The following is an 18,412-nucleotide window of genomic DNA, read 5'->3' as shown; positions in this document are numbered from 1 at the left end:
AATTTTTGAAAATACTTTAACATAATAAATAGTTTGTTTGCTATTCACTGTATGTTAATATACTGAGATTGAATCCAAAAGAGTTCAAAGATTCTTTTGTGAAAAAAGGGCCTTTATTGATTTGTAAGTATTAAAAAAAATAAGGTGCTTAAGAAATTCGCTCTAATTAATGTAACAAACATTCTGGTCGCATTTTGATAAATACAATGGAGACTTGTATATAAAATAGCACCCCCCCCCCAAAAAAAAGCAAAAATGACCAAATAGTTAATCTGGCACGGTGGGCTGTACCAAAACATATTCCATGTTTTTGCCATTTATTCATGGCAATAAACATGCTCTGGAAATCCGCAGCTGTGATTTTTTTTTTTCATTTGTGTGTGTTTTGTTTTTTTTTTAATTAAAATACATAGAATGCTTACAACAAACAGATAAAATAATTATTTACAAATAAAAACATTGTAGGTATTTTCTGGGAGGTTTCTTTCTGTGCATTTTACACAGTCTGAAATGAATAAGGAGCCTTCTTGTCTGCCTTAATACTGAAATGCAAACCTGATTTTGAGTTGGTCTCCTGAAGGTCCTGTCTCTTATGTTTAATTTGATGTGCTTCCTTTTCATGGAGTTGTAAAGCTGTAAACTGGATCTCTATAGTACTAGCATTTTCAGTTGCTTCAGTGTGACAGCCTTCAGCACTTTGTTCTGCATTAAGCAGGATCCTCCATCCTTTCTCTGGTTGTGGAGCCTTTTCTTCAATGGTACTTAGTGCACCACCAGTAGAATTAGAAAGACTTCTAGAAACACTTTCTCCACTAGTAGCTGCTGAAAGCTGACGTGCTAAGATTGCTTCTGTATTTGTTTGAGGTGTCTGTTCAATGCAGCTGGTTCCACCGTCCAATATATTGATATGAATGTTTTGCACCTCATTTACGGTAGTCTGTTGCAATATGTCTGCACTCCCTGTACCAGTAAGATTCGCACATGCTGGTACAGACTCATCTGTCTGTAAGGAAATCTGTTCAAACAAAGGCAAAGAAAGTTTTAAAATCAGATCCTATTAATTCCATTTCCATCAACATTAAATTTAACTTGATTTGTCAAGTTTTGCAAAAAAAATGATTTGATCTGAAGGTATTCTCATATCAGTATTTAGATTCCCATCAGTCAAACTATTGCTGTTACTCTGCTTGAGACGTTGATCACTCTCATAATTCTTAGATTTCCTGTTATTACTTTACAACAGATACACTGTGAGAGGAAGTCAAAGCAAATATCAACTGAGAATCAGGTTCTGTTAAATCAGTAGTCTCAGAATGCTGTACAGACACTTTTTATCCAGAAACCAATGATGTGAAGAAACACAAACTGGTGATCACCTCCCCTATTAGGGCAGAAGTTGCTGAACTTCTGCCATTTCTGCCTTTTTCTTTTTTTAAATGGATTTTCATTGTTATTACTGTTGAATTCATGTTCCTGTTGCAATCCTGTCCAATTTAGCAAGCTCAGTTTTCCTGCTTTAACTGGAATGCAACAATTATAACTGGAAATAGCAACAGTGATGCCTGTTTTGTTACATCCAGCATCAGGGAAACACGTTTTCTGTAAGTTAATTGTTCCTTGGTATACAGGTGGATATAAAGAAGACAAATGCTTCTCATATTAATTATCTCTGAGTGACACTATTTCTGAGTAGTTTTAGTTTTGGCTGTAGCCTCTGCTATATCAATAACAGATATATTTGCATTTTTGAATGTGTATTTTTTGATTTTTTTCCCATTCAGTTTTCTGCCTTCAAAATCCCAAAGAACTGTATATTTTTTTGTAAATTTTACCAAATTTCTTTGTTCATTTTAAGCAAAAACTTTGATGCTTGAGTAAGCTTAGTATGTTGAACTGTGCTATCTGCAACCTTGAGCAAGGCAGTAGCTGCCTAATCTTTTCCTACGGAAACCCAATAAATACAATTTAATGCATGGGTGCAAGAAGCAGCTATCCAAGTACTACCAGACAACATTTTGCAGTTTCAGTCAGGTTTCTACAATTACTAAGAGGCACCGATATACCATGGTTGTTGTAAATTACCACTGCAGCACTTGCAAAAACTCAGTAAGAACCACTGTTCACGACAGGCAGCTGATTGCCTCTGTCTTGCATCTTCATGAGGCTGCAGCTTATCCCAAGTAACATCAAGGATCAGCAACTGTTTGCATAATGTTGAATGTCACCCTACCTCAGTCCCTGCTGGATACAAAGCATCTAGTACATTACGTGCTGTTTTTGAAATACATTTCAGAAACAATTGTCTGCTTCAGTTTACTGAAGAGAGCTAGCAATCCCATAACAGTCCAGCGTCAAATTAACACCAGAATTCTTTGTAAAGATGTACCTGGTGCAGGTTTGTATCATCTATGCTTTGAGCACTTAATGTATTCTCTGCATCATCTCCACCTGAAAACAAAATAAGACAGAAGGAAACAATTACTGAAAAGGGACCATAATTATTTGCTTCGTACATATAGCATATTGTGTCCAAAATCTTGTGCAACAGTACCTACCACATTCAGCTACCCAGAAAACTTACTAAGCCACAGGGTTTTTATTAGAATATAAAACATACCAATATATGAAATACATATCCAAATATTGGAGCCCGATCTTCATTGCAGAAGGGACTTTGTACAAACCAGAAGAGGATGGAGTAAAGTTTGACATTATGCTTCCAAATTTTTCAGATTAGTGATATTAGCAATTCTTTTTGAAACTTAGAGGAGCTACTATGTTTCCCCAACTTATGATAGGCTTCTCTGGTCCCCAACAGACTTTCCTGAAGCCAGTGATAGTGGGATACTTAAGTCTTTACCTGCATAGCATACTTTGGCAGGGAAAGGGATGAAGTAGCTAAAGCCAAGCTGTTGGTATAAAAATAAGGAGTGATATTTCCTAGCACCAATTCAGTGCCTTACTGGTGGATTGCTTGCGCATTCCAGCTACTCTCTGTGCTGACAAAATGGCATAAAAGGAGTACAGCAGCTACCAAGTTCTGGCCTTAGATATTAATATACTTACTCAATCCATGTAAGTTTACGTATTCACTTTTTTCCAATGTATTCTTAAAACTAGACTGGCCACACCACATTGAACAAAAATCTAGCTCATCACCCTTTGTCACCTTCACTGCAACATGAACTCTTGCCCAACTACCCATGATGGAACCAGCCTTAAATTTAACAGGCATTTCACAGCATGGCAACTCTTTCTCTTAACAGTTCTGGGAATCTCCTTTACCAGATGTTAACCCTAGCCCTAGGATCACTGTTAGTCCAGTGGTCCCTGCCAGTCTTAGTCCTAAATCAAGCCCAATGGCCCAGCTATTGAACACTGATTAGGCCAAATCCTAATCCAAACCCTAATTTTGAACATAGTTCTATCCCACCAATCTTTGTAAGGCTCAGAATGTCAAGATGATTTTTGGTGGCTGCAGCCTTAAACTGTAGTACAGCAGCCTTAAGCTCCCAAGTACAGCAATCCCTGACAGCAGCTTTATTTCCCTCATATTTGAAGCCAGTGACTTCTGCTCACTCCCTAGTCCTGCAAAACCATGGGGGAATGGTTCTAAACTAAAAGAGGGGAGATTTAGATCAGAGATTAGTAGGAAGTTCTTCACGCAGAGGGTGGTGAGGCGCTGACACAGGTTGCCCAGAGAAGCACTGGATGCCCTATCCCTGGAGGTGTTCAAGACCAGCTTGGACGAGGCCCTGAGCAACCTGACTTAGTGATCCATGGCAGGGGGGTTGGACCTAGACGATCTTTAAGGTCCCTTCCAACCCAAGCCATTCTATGATTCTTACAGCCCTGACTCTAAGTTTATTCTGGGTGCTCCTTCCACACTGAAATATGCTACAGACCAAACAGGTTCATCAGTGTCCAAGAGTCCTAATTCCACCTCTAATCAAGGCTTACCTTGTGGCACTTCTTTATATCTGCCCCTGACCAAACAGCCCCTTCTGAATTGTCTTTTCAGCTTACCTCCTAAGACTGTACGAGATCCAGTTCTCACTTTAGCCTACACATTCTACCAACACCCTGCAAACTGAGCCTTTACTGTACCTCAGCTACACTAGTATTACCCCTAAATTGTAACTTAACCCTAGTCCCTGCCCTAACATGAGCAGTTAAGGCTTGGCCTTAACTAAGGCCTTAACTCAGATGTAGGTCTAATCCTAGATCCTCCATTTTTAACCTCATGAATCCTTCTAAATTCAGTCTCTATGCCAGTTTAGAGCCAAATCTTACTCCTAGCCCTAAGCCATAACGCAGTCATATCTCAGCAAGTCCTGCCATGCTCCGTCTTACATTTAGATAGGCAACATCTGTTGTACTTCACATCTTCATTTAAAATTTAGAGGTAGCTCCAGCCCAAGAAAAAGCTTAACACCATTGTCTTTTATACTTCACCAGCATACAGCAATTGTGCTGGGTAAGGAGTGCTCTCTGCAACATCAGACAGCAAAGTCCGTGGAATTACTAGCTATATTTAAGGAAATATTGTGAAATGGATGTTCTGAATTCCTTCGTTTAATAATGATAATATGTCAGTTCTCTCCACTGTTGTGGTTTAACCCAGACAGCAGCTAAGCACCACACAGCCGTTCGCTCACCCTCCCCTCACCCCCCATGGGATTGAGGAGAGAATTGGAAAAAAATGGCAGCCTATGGGTTGAGGTAAAGACAGTTTATTAGTACAGAAAATAAAGGAAAATAATAATAATAATAGTACTACTACTAATAACGTGTACAAAATAAGTGATGCACAGTGCAATTGCTCACCACCCGCTGACCGATGCCCTGCCAATCCCCGAGCAGCCGCCCCCCCCACCCCGGCTAGCCACCCCTATATACTGTTCAGCATGACGTCGGATGGTATGGAATACCCCTGTGGCCAGTTTGGGTCAGCTGTCCTGGGTCTGTCCCCTCCCAGCTCCTGCTGCACCCCCAGCCTGCCCGCTGGCAGGACAGAGCGAGAAGCTGGGAAGTCCTTGGCTTAGCGTAAGCACTGCTCTGCAACAATTAAAACATCAGTGTGACATCAACATTAGTCTCATCCTAAATCCCAAACACAGCTACTACCAGCTACTAGGAGGAAAATTAACTCTGTCCTAGCTGAAACCAGGACACCCACCTGATACCGAATGTCTTCTGGATTTCACTAGATAGCTTTTAAGCAGTCTCTTCATAGATTGGTCAGAAGCTTCTTCTAATGCACATCTCCCCCCCTCATTTTTTAATAAGGGATCAGCTCCATACCAAAGCAATAATGCTGCCACCTAGAAAAACAAGGCTTTTTTTGAGATTGTTTCTCTTCTGGCAATATTTTTCATACTCCTTCCTTATACATGTTTCCCTCTGATATACTTGAGAACATGAGCAACTAAAAATAAATCTAAAGCCTACAATAAATAGCCCTTCCCTCTACTAGTTAATGTATCCTAAGTATTCTCCTAGATGCATCATTATTCTAAAATCTTACTATTTTTATTTTAAAAAATTGTTTCCAGTGATTAACCTGATGCCATTAAGCCAAGGCCACCCAAAACATAAGGTAGGATTCATCACTCCTTAAGTCCTTAACTGGTGGAAAATAACAAGCAATTTTAGGATATGAGTCAGTTTACCTACTTAAGACATCTACTTTGGGAGAAAATAAGTTATACTGTAAGTGTGTACTTTATTGAGACTCTTGTGCCTGCAAAGGGAATCGACAACTATTTCAGATGTATAAAGTACATCAGGTCAAAGGAAACCCATTTAAACAGTCTTACTGACATTTCAGCTTCTTTACAAAATGCAAAGCCTGATTGTGTTGTTGTTTAAGAAACGATCACTTCGGCAAAATGTTCCATCTAGTTTTAAAGAACACTTTTTTAAAACATGGAAAATTTACAATCTGATGATTTCTTTTCTGTGGCTAATGCTGCAATCTTATTCCAGCACTAGTGCTGTTTTACTTGTACCTTTGCCTTTATCTCTCTTCCACATCTATTATCATCTATTATCCCTCACCCGTGCATTTAAAGCCCCTCATTCCTTCTAAGCAGACTGCTACTGACAGAATTCCTAGCAAAGTTTTCTCAATTCATACATTCTTCTAACAACAAAGCAAATAAAAAAGGTATTCAATTCACAGCAAAAACCCTCTTGGGCTTCACAAGTTGTCCCATATCTACGAACTCTTTCATCCAGGAATGTTGAGAACTTCTTCCTTAATGAGGTCTTGAGCTGCACATCACACTTGTATGCTCTCCTCCTTAATTTTACTATGAGAAAGTCTTAAAGTCTTCCATATGCTTACCATTTTTGTGAAATGAGAAATTAATTCTGCAATATTGCAGGTGGGGAAAGGAATAAGGCAGTCAAAAGCTGTGTTTCCAGTCTACAGTAGTAACACAACACAAAAAAAGTAGCTTTTAAAGAAGCACATACAAATGCCATATTACCAAAGCAGCAAAAATTAAGCCTGCCAGACCACTACAGTGATGCAGCTGTTCTGAGCCCCGCTGTGCAGTACCATTCCCTGTGAATATACCAGCTCACATAACTCATAACACAGCTTTGTGTTGACTGATGTTGATGCTGTGGTGGTTTTACCCAGCTGGGCAGCCAAACTCCACCACAACCACTCTCTCACTCCCACTCCTCAAAGGGAAAGGAGGATAAAATGGAAAAGGCTAAATGATTGAGATAAGGACAGGGAGATCGCTCACCAATTACTGTCACAGGCAAAACAGACTCAGCATAGGGAGAATAATATAATTTATTACCTATCACTTGCAGGCCAGAGCAGTGAAAAAAATAAAAGCAAAACACAAACAACTTCCCCCCATCTACCTTCTTCTGCCTCCTACCTCCTCCCACCAAGTAACACAAGGGAATGGGGGCTGCAGTCAGTCCCTGATGCTTCCTCTCCACTGCTCCTTCAGGGTCACCCTTTGCATCTGCTCCAACACGGGGTCCCTCCCACGGGCTGCAGCGTGGAGATCTGCTCCATGTGGGACCCATGGGCTGCAGGGGGACAGCCTGCTACACCAGGGGCCTCTCCACAGGCCGCAGGGGAACTGCTGCTGTGTGCCTGGAGCATCTCCTGCCCTCCTGCCGCACTCACCTGGGGGGTTGCAGGGCTGCTTCTCACTCCCCTCTCCCAGCTGCTGTGCTGCAGCATGGTTTTTGTTGTTTTTTTTTTTCCTTTCTTCAGTCTGCTCTCCCAGAGACCCAACCAGCATCGCTCATGGCTCAGCTCTGGCCAGCGGCGCGTCTCTTTTGGAGCCATCTGGAGCTGGCTCTGATCTGATATGGGGCAGCTGCTGGGCTCTGCTCACAGAGGCCACCCCTGCTATCAAAACCTTGCCACGTAAGCCCAATGCAGATGCGTCTCAAATGGCCTAGCAGAGACCAGTGTTTTTCCAACACTGTTCAAGTTGCTGATCCTCAAATATTACTTGTGCAGACACAGAGTCCTTCGTGCCTAACCATGGACACAGTGGCTTAGGTACTTTCACAGATCTCAGAAATATTTCATGAACCCCCAAGAGTCTGCAATCTCTTCACTGCAGGTAAAAACCAAGCCTGGGGCTTGGTCTCAGAGAAAAATATTATCCAAAAGCCCGCTCTTCATCCAGCAGTACTTGGAGAGGAACAGATTAAGTCTTATTTTGATTGGGAAACTGAAAGAGAGCAAAGGCTTAGGGACAAAAGTTACTATATCGTACAAAAGTTTTTTAAAAAAAATCACAGAAATGAATAAATGTTAGGCAGCAGATGTGCACTTCTAGAGAAAGAAGCAGCCAGCAGGTAAAAGCAACATGCAAAACTGCAACAGGAATTTGGGCCACTCTAGGAACGGACACAAGCAGGTGAAGGCAACCACTACCAGACTGAAAGAGGATCTAGAATTCAGACACAGGCTATGAAACCATAGCATTTACCATCATCAGTTACAACTAATTCACAATGAATATTCAGCTGACTTTCTGTTTAAGGCTATGTAAAATACAAAGGCATGTATTCATGACGGTCTATGCAATGTGTTTTTACCCAAAAAACGTCTGTGTATACCTGTAGCTGCACACCATACATGCATGTTTACTAAAACATGAAAAAAAAAACATATTAAAACTCCAAAAGAGTGCTCAGGTCATAAAATGATTCTGCAGTGATTATAAGGTATGTGAAATAAGTAGCATTAAACAGCAGGAACCTATTCCTCAGCACTTCAGCCATTGTTCCAAACAGTTATAAAAAACAACTCACTTCCGCTATTGGATAAATCTTGTAAAACGTGCAATGGTTTGAACAGAAATTAGGCAGAAAAGACTTATTCACTCCTGAATTAACACATAATCTGAAAGGACAAACCCACATGTAATAAAACTACATAACTTTCTGGATTAACAACAATAATTTCTATTCCCAAACCACAATTTACATTAAAGTTGGAATATACCTCATAATGGCCTTCCTTAACTGCATCTTGCAACGGTGTTATTTGTTCACTTCCTCTAGCATTAACATCAGCTCCTGCTTTCAAAAGCTCATTTGCTATCCTATAACAGCCTTGTACACTTGCTTCATGTAGTGCAGTCCAGCCTATGAAAGAAGAAATCCTGACAACTGAAAATTGTATTTCACATTTGTGTAATTTATAAAAAAAATAGGTCAGTGTTAGATTTTCTACTTGATAAATATTCCAGGACATACTGACAAGTTGAAAACTGATGCATTTTACAGTAAGTTGTATAAAGAAATATTTATTAAAATATCAAAAGTGTTGCGAGCTCTCAGTCTTTTGTCAAAATCTGCACTTACTGAAGAACCACGTGCTGCTATAACAATGTTAGTTTTAGATTTGATAGTTCTTTTGAAACTTCTTTTGAGAAAAAAAAAAAAAGAAAAATTATTCCACCTTAGTAATTTCACCATGAAGGCAATGTATATGCTATTTTAAGAACAAGTTAATCTTCCAGGATGTCCTTTTATTTATATGGCCATGATCAAGAGGGCAGGTGAGAAAGAAGAGATGAAATAAAAACCTGGAGTTATGTATAAAGCCGTATCTTAGAAACATATATTTGCAACTTGAAACAGCAAGGCAGCATCTCCAAAAATGTTTTTTAACTCTATCCAAGAATGGTTCAAATTCAAGTTTCTAAAGAAAGCATTACAAAATTCTTACTGAAGTTCCATATCCATTCCTAGCTGTATGGAATAAGCCATGGTATTAGCTTCATGGTCCATGGAACAATTATACCCCATGAAGGAGGTGTTGAGGAAAAACAAAAGGTAGAACGCAAGTCTTTGAACTGGGTTTAGCATACCTTTGCATCAGCTCCTTAAACTTTTATTACATTTTTCTTTGTACAGTGAGAAAAGAGAAAAAGCAGAGGATCCTCCAATTCCTATCTCCCACCTCTCAAACCAGCATTCCTTACAGAAGTCCATTTTGATGGCCAGCCTTACTCTTCAACTATCTTCCATTACTAGAAGGTTGTCTGGCCTTAATTTGCACACTAGAGATAAATTGTTTATTAAGACTGTTCTGCTCTCATTAAGTGAAATTCTGTTAATTGGAAAGTTAAAACTCTTGAGGCTCTCTTCTACACTACCCAACCCAGAATAATGTATACTTGCACAGAATTGTGTTTATTATGTACACAGGATATTGCATTGGGTTGTCCAAAAACTTTGTGTTATTAGGCTTTGTTCCCAAATGCTCAAAACTCAGCTAAGTTCTAACTACATTGCCTAATGTTGACAGTAACAATATAATAGAGCATCTATAGCTCATTAAGAAATTCTAGTAACTCTATATTCTGGAGATAAAGCTTTAAATCTGTTAAGGAAAAGAGAAAGAAGGACACTTAAGTGAAAGTACCTATTTCCCCATCATTTAAAAGTATCTTTTATCTGATATATTAATAGTCCCCTCAAAAACTGCACCTGGAATGTGCTTAATAGATAATCATTACAGTTGAGCAACTTGTTTCTCCAGAGACTATAGAGAAGCACAAGCTTCATTGCAAATACTTTTCTGCTCCCTAAACGGACTGTGAACCAAGGCTCAAACTGAGAGCACAGACAGTATCTCCTTCATGCTTTCCATATCCCTCATACTAATGTCTGGAAAATAAAAGGGGAAAAAAAATCAACCTCCGGTATTCAGTAAAGTTCTGAAGCAGAGTAATGAAGTGGAGCAGGAATGAAAAAGATGAGGTTAAGATATGTCTAATTACTGGTGGAGGGTTTTAAAGGAAAAGACGGGGCACAGGGCCAGAATATAATAATTAGAACAGTGATTTTCCAGAGTGTAAGATGAAAGTGGATTTTAAAATGGCACGGGTCTGGCAATTCCTTTCTGGTTACACCTCCCTCACTGTAAAAGAAAGGAGCAGGGCCAGGTCAGCTTCCCATCTTTTCAAAGAGTTCAGACAAAGCACATTTTGTGCAGTTGTGCTCCTTTCACACCAAAAGACAGATGCCAGAGCCTGGGGGATTAAGAAACCGTGGCCTGGCAAAAGGTGCAAAGGCAGAAAAAGGAAGCAGCAATGAGACCAAAAACTGGAACTACTGTACTTTAGTACACTTGCTCACACAGACTGCAGTTGATAACACTATCAATGTTCCTCTGTTGTCAGTTGCTGGCTTTGAAACCCACCAAGAGCTTTCTCATCTAGCTCTAGCAGAAGTTAATGTACAGGTCACTCTGTGAGTTCAAATGCCAGGGTCCTATGCTGTGGAAATACAAAATCTGCACCTGACTCAATTTATCTGTCAGTATGTTCCAGAAGACAAAATGTCAAGCTTACTTTTGGTCTGTTACATGCCTGCATTATGCAACAGTCTTTAACTGCAGGACAACGTATTTTTGTTCCCACATCACAATTTTGAAATCTCAGCCACTGTACAACATGGACACACTCTAAGAATTAATAAAAAAAATCTGTGAAGCACATCAAGTTGATCATTTACTTAAGGGACTGTATTGTGATGAAAACACACAGATCATTGAATTAAGGTTAAGTAAACATAATTGTAGCTTTTTCTAAGTTTTTGAGTGCTTACTTTTTCAGTAAAATTTTCTAATATACTTTTATGTGTATGAACTTTCTCAAGAAGAGTTAACAAGCTAAATCAATAAAAATTCAATAATCTACTGACCAGCCACAAAACTACAGTTTCTTTCACTGCACAAACTCATAATATTAGTTATACCTAGACACTTATTTGGAAAATAGTACTCTAATATAATTGTAACTTACCAGCATAATCCTGAGCATTTACATTTGCACCAGATTTTATTATGTTATGTACGAGGTCTATATCTTCTTCAGCAACAGCTCTATGAAGTAAGGTCTCACCAAAAATATTCCTCCTATTTATTCTTGAAAGTGATATGGGGCAACAAGGATTTACAAAATAGGCTTCTAGTCCTGAAAAAAACAATTTAAAATATCTGTTTACAGAAAAATTAATTTCCTCTCTTACCTTGGCTTCAGATTGCATTAGAATTAGTGGATAAGCCTTCTGGAGAGAAAAAATGTTCATTTGATCTAGTAGAAATAAATATATCAAAAGGGACATTACCAAGTAAATAAAAATCACACTCAATAAAAGATGCCATAGTGAATTCCATAACAAAACTCCCAACTAAGTTCAACACACAGGAAAATAACTTTGCAAAAAGGTACTAAGTTTAGGCTTTTTGTTTTTCAATTACATTTTTTCAAAATGCATTGTTTCCCACCAGTTGATAAAACTGGTACTCTAGGCTACACTACCCATTACATGATAAGCAGATTTCAATAGCTAATCAAGCTACTCAATAAATTCTTTCTTCTTAACGGCCATATTCATCAGTAGATTTTGTACTCATTTACGCTTTAAAACCTCTGCTTTATGAGCAAGGAGCATTTACACTAGGATAGGGAATGAAATTAGCTCCTTCATATTTCCGTATTACTTCACAACCAGCTCAGCTATTTGTGCAGTGAGGAAAACAGTTGGACCAAAACCCTCATTAGCTATCCATTATCTCTGCTTGGGAGTCAGAATTCTAAATGTCAAAAATACAACAAACCATCATCATTTTTTTTGTTTATTATTTTACAAAGGAAATGCTGTCTCGCATTATGCACCCATTATGCTTTTCAGTTTGGACAAAATGATTTCCAATATATAGATGAGCTGTCCTGCACTTTACCAGCAGCACAATCCCATTACCTCTTCATTGCATGGAGTCTGCTGCCTCTTCTGAAAAACGGGGAAGGAAGAAAGAAAATGGCAGGACAGGAAGATGGCCTGCAGGAAACCACACTCAAATGTCTCAGACCATTAGTTGATCTACTAATGAAAAATCTTGGGTTTGCAGGGAGTGCATGCCATATCCACTGCTCCTCCACAGTCTGTGGCAGATGTGGCCCTAAAATTCCACGTGTGTGGCCCTTTCGCTGGCCCTAAAACTCCAGCTGAGTGTCAGGAATAGAAATTTTAAGCAGGACCTTTAAAGACATTGTTCTCTTAGAGGTGTAACTCATGGAGCCTGATGACTCCACTATTTTGTGCATTCTGGCATACTGTAAGCCCAAGTCTAAATTGCTCCCAACCTTTTTATGTTCAATGTTCAACTCTGCACAGATTTTTAGAATCCAGTAGGTAGAAACTTACGCAGCACCTTCCTTCAAATGAGCACATGAAAAGTCTTTCTCTTCTACCTATCCAGCCTTGCAAGACCTTAATCATTTAATAGCTTAATCAAAGTTATTTTAAATCAGCCAAGAATTTCAGAAGGGGTTACACTACACAAATATTCATCGAACACAGTGCAATTTTTTTATACTTAACCCAATTTAATTAGGCATTGTTACTTCAAGAGGACCTATTTCCTGCCACTGGTACTCTACCTTCGCTACCACCTTCCTTGTGTCAGACCATGAATAAAACAAGTGATGCTTGTTGACCCAAAATGAAACTTTTTTGGTGCTGTTTTTTCAGTGAACTACCAAGTTAAGATGACTCACAGACTCCTGATGGCTAGGTTTGATGCAAAAGGGGAGTAAACGTGTTAGATGGATTAACATGAAGCTACCTCTATAGGCAGCACAACTCTTTCTGCAGAAATCATGCTAAAAACAACAGCCTGTTTTTTAAGTAGAAACTACTAAGTCATGAAATAGATGAGCAGTTAGTAATCCAACTTTAAATCTCACAAAAATAGTACTTCCACTGGGAATACTGAAACCCTGTAAGAGAGAAGGGTTGTTAATTGCTGGTAGAATTATTCATATTTTATAAGATCTATAATGTAGCTGTAACAGTTCAAATACTACCAAACTTTTAAATCTGTTTAAACGTTTGTAACTGCACAGATAAAAACAGATTGAGTGGGCTTTAAGAAAAACAAAATTTAAGACCCCAGTCTTACAGGCTGGCTCTGGGGTAAGCATGAAACGTGGAAATTCTGTGTTCTCCTACACACTTTCTCTATGAGCCAAAGAATTTCTTTGCATTCACCTTCAAAGGATGAAAAATAGCAATCTTTCTCTCTGACAAAGAATACTGCAAGGAAGAATACTTCAAAGAGTGCTCAGTGTATGTGATAGCGAAGGCCTATAATCCTATATATAAACAGACAGAACAACAACAGAAGGCATTTAAAATAAAATAAACTACTTTGTATCGGTCAGTTTTTGGGGATGCCATTGCCCTCAGAATAATGTTGCACACTGAATACTAGATAATAGAATTATGATCAACATTCTCACTCTGTAATAAAACATTTTTCTTCTGCTTTTTAGAATATACAGTAAGTTTCATTCCATGATTAAAAATGCATCCTGGAAAAATTCTGATGATTCCTAATGAGTTTGTGTATACAAGTCAACTGTTAGGTTGCTAATACACAGATTTAAACAAGGAAGGGGAATTATTAATAATTTTAATTATTAAAATAAATGTTTGTCACCTTTTTAAAAAAATTCATGCCACAATATATTGGAAAGGCTATGAATTATATTTGATTCAGAATAGTTTTTCAAATAAAAAAATAACCTGATAAGTATGAGAGAATATCTTACTCATTTTATCTTTGATTCTTTTGCTTCTCCTTATCTGCTCAGCGTTTCTATCCTCATTTGGAGTTACTTCTTGGTACATGTTGGTTTCTAGATCTTCCTTGTCTTTAGAAGCAGGTTTCAGAATTTTACTGACAAGAGATTTGTTTAGAATCAAAAAAAGTATTTTCTTCTCTGTATTAATTGGTATTTGCGATAGACCTAAGAAGGTTAACATATTTGATTTTAAAATGAAGTTTCTAATAGCATGCTAGGATATATGCTAACTTAGGTAGTACTGAATAAATGGTAAATCAGTAAAGAAACTGACTTCCAGATATTTAAATAGAAGGAAAACCTTTACTTTTGGATCACCTAAAATCACTAATGTGAGGAATGAGCAGTCTGTATGAATTACATTTGTTACATTAATAAAAAGAAGAATTTGACAATACTGCGCATGACTTTGTCATACCTAAAATCCTTGGTTTTGTTTCTTGTTGCACTGTGATTGTGAGACATATTCTGCTGTGTCTCTTCCAGTGCTTGGTGATGACAGGAAATACTATCTCTGCACTTTATTGAGGAGGTCTCTTCTAGCTGCATTGTTCTCCCTGATGCTGTTTTATTGGTTTCTGCACGTACAACAGCCTCCACTGAATGCAAACTTCCCTCCTCATTTTGTTTTTCATTAGAGATGGCACTCCAATAATCTGAAATTGCTTCTTTCCCTTTCTGCTGATCACCCGCAAGCTGTGACAAAAAAAGAAGTATTACAAGCAACTGGTAAGCATGCAATTAAAACGAGGGCTGTATAATACAAGAACTCAAAAAACACCGTGTTATAAATGATATATGTGCTCACAGATAACAGAGTTTCTTAAGTGAGAAACTGGAATTCTAGATACCGGAGACATTACGTTTTCATGGGAGAGGGACTCCTAAAGTAGTATGCCACACCATGTGGTGGGAGAGCTAGCCATGGGAAGTACGATACTTAGAATCACAACTTAGGTAATAAATCTAGCCTGGCTGACAGGGAACAAAAATTATTATTATCCGTAAGTTGTTTAGTTGGACATGTGAAACGACTTAGCAGATTCATTTCAGTTTCCTATGGACACAAGCTCCTGTCCTGAAAAAATAATGTGACAATTTATGATGTCTTAAGCTAACCCTTCTTATTCCACTCTTGCACAAGTCTGGAATAGTGCACAAGATCTGGAACCATGTTTCACCTGAGGCTCAGTAACTACCAGCTGAGAAGTTGTTTCTGAAGACATACCATCCCTAAGCTACAGCCACCACAGAAGAGAATCACTTCACTTACCTTCAGCCTTATAAAAACCAGGCATCTAAATGACACTAAACATCCCAGTTCTCCCTACCACAGATGAAGAGGAACAGCGGCTTTCAGAGAGTGATTCATCTCATCCTAAGATGTGCAAAGGGGAACTTAAATTACTGCTCTACACCAGAGGCTTTTCTCTAACAGTCAGTGAGAAAAATTCCATCCTAATTATATGTCATCACATGGAAATTCATTTGAGTTACTCGAGTTTATTCACAATTTTAGTCAAGTGACTATGACGTGCCGTTGAGGCATCACTCAAGTTGCTGAAACAGCTTGAGTACTCTTTAGCTTATTACACACTTGACTAATGCTGAAAGCTTCGAGGGCACACCCTCAGCACACATGCATATGAATTCTTTCACAGCAATGTGGGAGAACTTGTTAGTCCTTTCCTGAGACACAAATGGAAGACTCACTGATCTTTTTAGAATTTACATATTCAGCAGAAAGGAGCTGAATTCCATACCTAGATCCAGGCCCCTCAGATCAAGACATGATGCATTGTAACACAGCATTTGGGTGAAAACAACTATTTCAGTTTACAAAATTGAATCAATGAAGTATTTTCTATTGCATTACATCTGCTATGAGAAAAGGGTTTGAGAAAGAGAAGAAAACATTTCAAAGAAAATAAAAGCCACTTGCTTTATAAGGGACCATATATTACAACAAACGAGCTTTCTACCATGCCAATTACATCTACAGGACTGAACAGGCTCGCCTCTTTCGGGTCCTTGTTTCACCACAAGAAGAATCCTCTGAATAAACAGGGATGAGAAAAGACCAAGGAGAACAATATACTGCCAGAAGGCAACAGTTACTAAAACAAATATCCTAGATTTCTTTCTCATTAAATTGCCTGCCTACTTTCTACCTTCAAAAACAGCAGATGGAGACATAAAAAATAATAATAATAAAATTGATTATTATTTGCAAAGAGATTATAGATCCACATCCACAAAGGACCCTGCTCCACAGCCTTAGCTGTAATATTGAGTAAAACTATATATTTAGCTTCACAGAGCTGTGCAACAAATTTCAGAAATCACCACTATGTAAGTTGCTGTGGTTCTGAGACAATTAGCTTAGAGACCTTTCAACACCTTTAAATTAGCATTTTATTACACATTGTTATATTCAGTTAATATTACCAACAAAAGATTGAAACAACAGACAGGTTTGGGATGCTTTATGCCATTCTGTGGCAGCAGAGTGGCTATACAAACACCTAAAGTATCTAGTTATACATGCTTTATTTTTGATTTTCAGCTCCAGATTATTCAAAGACAACACAGAGATCCTGATTCCAGATCTACAAGGGATGTCTACTATACTCCACAGCATAAACCTTTTTCCCCTATGTGTCCTCTTTCCTTTACTATAACCTAAATAGGAAGACATTATAATATCGCTTTCTCTTCATGCCCCCCTCTACATTTCTGCCTTTGTGTTGTTGAATTCACATGACCTATTCCAGACCACCTTTACAGGACAAGGCATGCATTGTGGACAGAACAGCACAGGGTTACAGGAAAAAAATGAAAATGAGGATCACATGTTGTATCCACACATAGTGGCTTCTTTAGGGGAGGGCAAGAACCCAAAACCATGCCACAAAAACTGCCTTTTTCAGTCAGTCTTTCACAGGCAGAAATAAATAACCTAAATGCAATTCTGAGTATATGTGTAAAAATACCTGAACGCAGGGATTTCCCTTGCTAGTCTGTGGGAAAGACACAGCTATAATTTCTTTTTGTAATACTTGCAAAGTATTTGTACGCTACAGTGGCGGGGGACATGAAAGCAGAAAACAGCATACTATAGTATGGGAAAAGAACAACAACACAGGGTAAGGTAGAAATCTAGAGTTAAAATTGGTTAGTATATGCCAGTGTGTTACAGTGGAATAACCGAAGAGTGGTTTGGAACTTTCCTTGGAAACTATGTCAGACAAAGAAGATATGCAGAGGTATCAAGAGTTTTTGAAACTTCCATGCTGACTCTAGATTTCCACATCAGCCACTGACTTTACTAGGTTCTCCCATCCCAGCAAGTTCAGCCAGTTTCATAACATGGATATATCAAAAGAGAAACACACTAAAATAATACTGTAAAACAAAAATAATATATTAAGCATTTAAATTACTGATGCCAGTTTATTCCCTGTTAAGATTGCATCTCCATGTAATTTGACTATTATAGAAAATATTTTCTGACAAAGGTAACTTTTCAAATACTGATTAAATTATGTATGTACTTGCTCATTTGTTGTCCTCTGCAAGTTAGATCCTGTTAAGGCTTTTATTTCTTCTTCGTGAATTGTAGGAAGCTGAGGCTCAAACAGGTTTGTTATTTGTGTACAGTCATCATCTTGCTGGGGAGTACTAGATTCTGAATTTAACTGCTCTTCCTCAGTGGTACGCTGTCTCTTGCTTGGCACTACAGGACTGTCAGACTGTATTACAGATCCTGACAAGGAATTCAGAGCTGTCACAAGCTCTACTGGAAGGGCATCACTGTTCTCATCTGCTGATATATCACTGGAAAAGACATGACCTTGATAGTCTAATATGTCATGCAATTGGTTTATCGTTTTAGGACTCTCAGAATCACTGAGAGGTCTCAACAAATCACTGACTTCAAGTTCGGCAGTCTCTATGCTCTGTTCAGTGAGCACTAGTGGTTCCATGAAAATATTTCCTAGGGTTGCCAATGAAAGATCTGTATCATTATTGCAGGATTGTTCTTTTACACTGTTATCTGTGTCAATCACAGTCATGCAGGTTCTCTGGCAATCTTCTAAAACATGTGGAAATAAATCTTGCGGTGTCTGTTCCTTTGGAACTGCTATTATCTCCTCCAGAAAGGCATCTGGATGCAGGCTTGTTACTGGAGAGAGACCTTCATAACTTATTTTCTGTGAAATCTATGCATTAAAAAAAAAAGGAAAAAAAAGAAA

At 38.4% G+C, this 18,412-nt stretch overlaps 1 protein-coding gene across 1 annotated transcript in view; it reads right to left on the bottom strand.

Annotated features, from left to right (window-relative positions):
- Positions 1 to 18,412, bottom strand: part of LOC118251415 (ankyrin repeat domain-containing protein 31) — a 52,881-nt gene that overhangs the window by 34,398 nt on the left and 71 nt on the right. Inside the window, exons 2-9 of the mRNA XM_050716397.1 lie at positions 17,711 to 18,379; positions 14,575 to 14,852; positions 14,124 to 14,251; positions 11,310 to 11,480; positions 8,498 to 8,640; positions 5,180 to 5,324; positions 2,387 to 2,448; positions 556 to 1,015 (exon numbers count right to left, since the gene is read on the bottom strand). Coding sequence (XP_050572354.1) covers positions 556 to 1,015; positions 2,387 to 2,448; positions 5,180 to 5,324; positions 8,498 to 8,640; positions 11,310 to 11,480; positions 14,124 to 14,251; positions 14,575 to 14,852; positions 17,711 to 18,379 — 2,056 coding nt within the window. The remainder of the gene's footprint in view (positions 1 to 555; positions 1,016 to 2,386; positions 2,449 to 5,179; positions 5,325 to 8,497; positions 8,641 to 11,309; positions 11,481 to 14,123; positions 14,252 to 14,574; positions 14,853 to 17,710; positions 18,380 to 18,412) is intronic.

Source organism: Cygnus atratus, chromosome Z, assembly GCF_013377495.2.
Source record: "Cygnus atratus isolate AKBS03 ecotype Queensland, Australia chromosome Z, CAtr_DNAZoo_HiC_assembly, whole genome shotgun sequence".
NCBI classification, from domain to species: domain Eukaryota; kingdom Metazoa; phylum Chordata; class Aves; order Anseriformes; family Anatidae; genus Cygnus; species Cygnus atratus.
This window is presented reverse-complemented; position numbering and strand designations above follow the sequence as displayed.